Raw genomic sequence first — 5,077 nt, 5'->3', positions numbered from 1 at the left:
CATCTGATGAGATCTCACAGCATCCAAAAGCTAAATATATTTTTTCCAATTTTATTTGGGATTTTTTTTTCTTTTTTAAAACATGTTTTAAGATTCTAATGTTTCAATTTCCTTTTTCAGATTATATTTTCTAATTATTTCGGGGGAAATGGAGGTTTTTAACAAATTGCATTCATCTCCAGTACGGTTTTACAGATTTTACCCTCAACATTTTTGGGCAGCTTATGGAAAAAAAAAACGTAGAAATTAATCTGCTCTGCCTGAATTTTTATCTTCTATTGATCCACCCAGAAATATGGAAGGTTAAATCTGTCAACTTGGGATTTGAAAAGGGTCAAATCAATAAAACTCTTGTCTCCAAATGACAGATTGTTAAAGAGCAAACTGTAAATATGTCGAACTTTTGTATACACAAATAACTTTTTAAATTGGGTCGTTTTTTTAATTTTAATTCCATTTTTGAAAAGAGTTTTCCTTAAAATTTCCATTATTAAATCATGTTTTTTAAATTCAATAATATTGGAACAAACTTCTCCCCATATATATATCCTACAAATACCCCCTTTCATAACTCAAACAGCACACTTAATGTTTAATTAGAACAAAATGCTAATTAGCTGTAAATTATATTAAATCAACACCTGAAACAAATCAGTGTTGTGAAACTGATTTTCATTTTCCTGTGACTGGTTTAGGGATCAAAGTGTTAACATTTTGTGTCCAAAGCTTTGAAACTCCCCATATCTAAATCATATTGTAAACAGTTCAGTTACCATAGAAACATCTGATGAGATCTCACAGCATCCAAAAGTTCTCACTGTACATCAAAAAGAAGCCATTAAAACCATCATATTGGCAGAATACCCTATAAGCCTATAAGACCCCCCCCCCCCACAAGCACACACACATCAGGTGAGAAAAAGAAAAGATTTAGATCATTTATTTTTCAAACAATTTAGAGATGTTAAACACTGAACAACTAAAGACGCCCCAGTCAAAACTCCAGAGAAACAGATTCCTTAAGCTGTGGTAGCATTTGTCCTTTATTGCCAGCTGCGTTTGTTGTGCAGTTTACCGTCGCCTGCCGCTTCAGCTCGCCCCCCCCGGATCGCTGTGTACAAACGTAACAGAAATCGGTGCATATATAAACCAGGGTCGTATCCTTAGTGGGTTTTCGGGGGACTTTCCCGCACATTGACCTACAGACAGGCATGTTTAACGCGGAAGGAACTCCAGATTTACCGTTTACCAAGGCACATCGGTAGGAGGGAAAAAAACCAAAAGGATGAATGAACAGGGGTTGAACAGAGGCCTATCCTGATTGAAATCATTTGGTGCGTTTAAACTCTAATGAAACACTGTTGCTTGTCGGATGGGAAAAACTGGACTCTCCAATCCTGATGGATGTTTGAACTCACTAAGGAAGAAGAAAAGAAAGAAAACCCTACATCCAGATATCTAAATGACCTTTGGTCACATGATTCAGAATCATTCACTTAGGTTCTTCTCACTCAGGAAACATATTGAGACAGGAAGGCAAACAATATCTTCCAAAGCAATAAATGCGTTTTAACGTTTAAATAAAGCCTTCCCTTTTGACTCTGGTATCCGACATCCTACCTGGTAGCATGCTAATGGACTGACCTTACTTTCAATGAGAAATTTGCACTTTTGGAACCATTTAACAATGGATGGTATGGAGTTAAAGTCGGTGAACGGTACTTGGAATGTTAATAAACCGGAAATATTCAGCCAATCTCAAAACAAAAAACACAAATGTCTGGGATCTGTGATGAAGATGCTGTAATTTAAACAAAAAAAAAATGTTTGTTTTTTTAGGACATCCCATAAATGTTCAAAAATAAATAGATGTATACATAAGAAATCTTATAATTTACTTTTTTAATATTTCACATAAAGCCTCTTGTAACTGCTAAATATGTTCCAGTATTGGATCATCTGGACACGTTCAGCTCGGACTGTGCTAAGTCAACTCTATCAGCGGGTTCATCTGGACAGAAGAGCCAGAGCCAAACCTTCCCTCTTCATTTAACCCCCCCCCTCCCATGGATCCTGCATCGTATCTTCAGGAAACGAGGAGAAAATGAAAACAGCATCATTATCTCAGTACCAGCCTGACCGTCACCCTTCAGGTTGGGGGAGAAATGATCCTGCCCTCTCTTGGTGTGAAAAACTTTCGGTTTAAAACAAAAACAAAACAGCCCTTGATATCAAACCGAACTCTTCTTTCAACCATTATGCTTTTAATACCAAAGTCTCAAGAGATTTTCACAGAAAGAGCCGATTGGGAGGGAGGGGGGGAAGTTTAGTCGGCCTGGTTCTCGCCAAACTCACAGTGGACAAACAAAACCAAAATAATAATAAGAATAAAGAAAAAAAAAATCAAACTATCAGGTCTCTTTGTTGAGACAAAGAAAGGAGAGGAAAAAGAAACAGCAGCCTTCCCAAACCTCTCAGTCGAGGCAAACGTATGGCAGGATGTTCAATTTGCTTTCGTCCCCGTGAGGGTCCAGTGATATGCACTCTGTCCAATCATACCAGGCGCCTTTGGTGTCGTAACAACCGTTGACCCCGGGCCAGTTCTGTGTGTGTATCCTGTCCAAGTCCTCGGTCGTCACGTCCCGACTCAACCCCGGCAAATCCCCCGTCAAGCTGTCCGTCTGCAAAACGTGCTTTTTCCTCGACTCCTTGGTCTCCTGTTCTTCCCTTTTCAGGTACTCCGACATGAAAAAGTGTGCGCTAGGGGCCTGGACCCCCGAGGAGGTGAGCACGTTGCTCTGAAGGTTCAAGTAGGACTGGATGATTTCGTTCCTGGACAGCTCCTTCCAGTTCGTCTGGTGGAAAGGGTTTGGGCCGGGGCCGGGCGTCGGGGTGGAGGTTGTGGCAGTGGGCTGCGGGACGACGCTCTCGGTTCTTTGCCTGGACTCGGCGGGGTCTGGAGTGGGGATGTCCTCTGCTTGAGAGGGTTCTTTATGCACCAAGGGTTTGATCTGGCCTGTGACCGGGTCGAACGTTATTCTGCGCTCTTTTAACCTCACGGGTTTAGTTGTGTCCTCTACTTTTTGGCCGTCCAAGTTCACAGAAAAGTCTCTAGGCCTATACTTTTTCCTTTTATGCTCAGAGTTCAGCACCGCCCCCCCGTCCGTGTTGTCGGGCGCAGCCTCAAACATTGATCTGTGTAGTTCGGAGTTTTGCTGAGGAATGAGCGGGGAAGGGGGAACCGACAGGGATTCGGAAATGTCCTGGGACGGGCAATGAGAAGCGTACGATGTTTGGCCCGGGGAGGACACCGACTGAGAGAAAGGCAAGGGAGAGTCTCTAGAAGACGGGCTTGGGATGGGTGTTCCTTTAGCTGCAAATGCCGACGAGCGCTTGGACACAGAGTCCTGCTTTCCGCTCCTCGGACTGGACGCCACGCTGCGAGGACTTCTGGCTTGGTAACCACCGCCCCCTTCGTCCAATCTAGCCTGCTGCATCACAGCGACTTTGATCAGAGAAGAAGAGCTGAGCGGTTTGGCCGCTCCAGGAGAGCTGGGGCGAGGCTTGACGGCGTTTATTGGAATCTTGTTGACTTTGTCGTTTTCAAGGTGGTCCAATCGGGATCTATCGGGAGACGGGACAACCTCCTGGTCGGGCAGGGCGTCTGGGCTGGCTGCGATCCCATTGGTGGGCGGGGAAACAGAGTTTTCATACGACGCCATCCTGGAGATCTTTTCGGGTAAGAACACCCCACTGTCTCTCTGCTCTGCCCGCCGTTTGCGGCTGCTTGATTTCTCGGCCTTGGGCGAGTACGTGTTGTGGACATCGTTTCTAGTTTTAACTTCAGGGACGCCTTTCCCCGACACGGAAAGGTCCGCCGGGGAGGAATCAGTCCTGCAGGGATGGGAGCTGCCGTTGGTCGATCCGGGGAGGCTCGTAGCTCCCGCCGGCCCGGGTTCAATCAGTTTTTGCCAATTCCGTAACAGTTTCTTGGCTCGCTTAGCAAGGTCTTCATCCCTGGCCTTTTTCCTCACATCGTTAATCAATTTCCCAAGTCGAGTTTCCTGGAGAGAAAAAATAAAAATCAAGCCAAAACGATTTAAACATCTACATTGATAATCTAAAGGTAGTTTCTTCACAGAATCTAACTTCTTACCTCAAGTGCTTCTTTGGTAATTGGGTACTTCTCAAGACAAGTGATTACTTCCAACACAACCGCCATATCGCATATCTGTGTGGAGGACAGGGAAAGAGTGGATGTAGGTTAAAATTTCAAAACTAAGCACTACGACTTAAAACATCCGTGATCTGAATGTTGAAGCAGTTTAGAATTACAGTCAGAGGCAGAAACAAGGATTTTAAAAATTCAAATGGATTCTCTGCAGAGACAAATCATGTTTTTAACCCCATTTTTAATATAACATTTCTGGGTGCTTAAAGGGACAAGGCATAATTTCTTAAAGACGTTGGAAGTGTTAGTCCAAGTAGCTAAATCATCTGGAAGTAAAGTCTCTGAACTAAAGGCAATGGCTGCTCTGTTTTATTCCTTTGAGCAGGGGTCTTCAACGTTTTCCAGGCCAAGGACCCCCAAACTGATGGCGAGATGGAGCGGGGACCTAATTATATATATTGAATGAAATTGTGTTCTATCAAACTGGTCCTATAGTCACTCTATTACAGACAGAGTAAAGTGCTTTGATGACTGAAAGACATCTTCTGCCTCCATTTATCTGTTTACTACAGTCTGTTGGATTCATGTTAATGTGGATTTAAAGATATTTCTATTAGTGGAAAAAAATGCAGAGGGAGGAATATAAAAGAAAAAAGTAATCAACCAAAACTTTCACGACTTCCATGCAGCATCTCTGAGGACCCCCTAGGGGCCGTGGACCCCTGCTGAAGACCTGCCTTTGAGGTTCCAATCAAAAATACAAATTATTGATAAATGAGTTAATCTCAAAGTATCGACAACCTATTGATTGATTTTAGTAGTGCCATTTTCATAGGAACCCAAGTCTTTTCTACCATCAAGGGAGATCTTTCCATAACGTGGAGGGATAAACATACACACACACGT

General features: G+C 43.2%; 1 protein-coding gene across 1 annotated transcript in view; it reads right to left on the bottom strand.

Moving 5' to 3' along the window:
* Positions 1 to 927: 927 nt before the first annotated feature.
* LOC107096466 (mediator of RNA polymerase II transcription subunit 26-like) overlaps positions 928 to 5,077 on the bottom strand; it is a 9,428-nt gene continuing 5,278 nt past the window's right edge. The window contains exons 2-3 of the mRNA XM_015393128.1: positions 4,157 to 4,231; positions 928 to 4,064 (exon numbers count right to left, since the gene is read on the bottom strand). Coding sequence (XP_015248614.1) covers positions 2,475 to 4,064; positions 4,157 to 4,231 — 1,665 coding nt within the window. The 3' untranslated portion in view covers positions 928 to 2,474. The remainder of the gene's footprint in view (positions 4,065 to 4,156; positions 4,232 to 5,077) is intronic.

The sequence above is a fragment of the Cyprinodon variegatus genome, unplaced genomic scaffold (genome assembly GCF_000732505.1).
Source record: "Cyprinodon variegatus isolate N-32 unplaced genomic scaffold, C_variegatus-1.0 Scaffold625, whole genome shotgun sequence".
In the NCBI taxonomy this organism is placed as follows: domain Eukaryota; kingdom Metazoa; phylum Chordata; class Actinopteri; order Cyprinodontiformes; family Cyprinodontidae; genus Cyprinodon; species Cyprinodon variegatus.
Note: the sequence above shows the minus strand (reverse complement) of the source record. Positions and strands in the feature narration are given on the sequence as shown.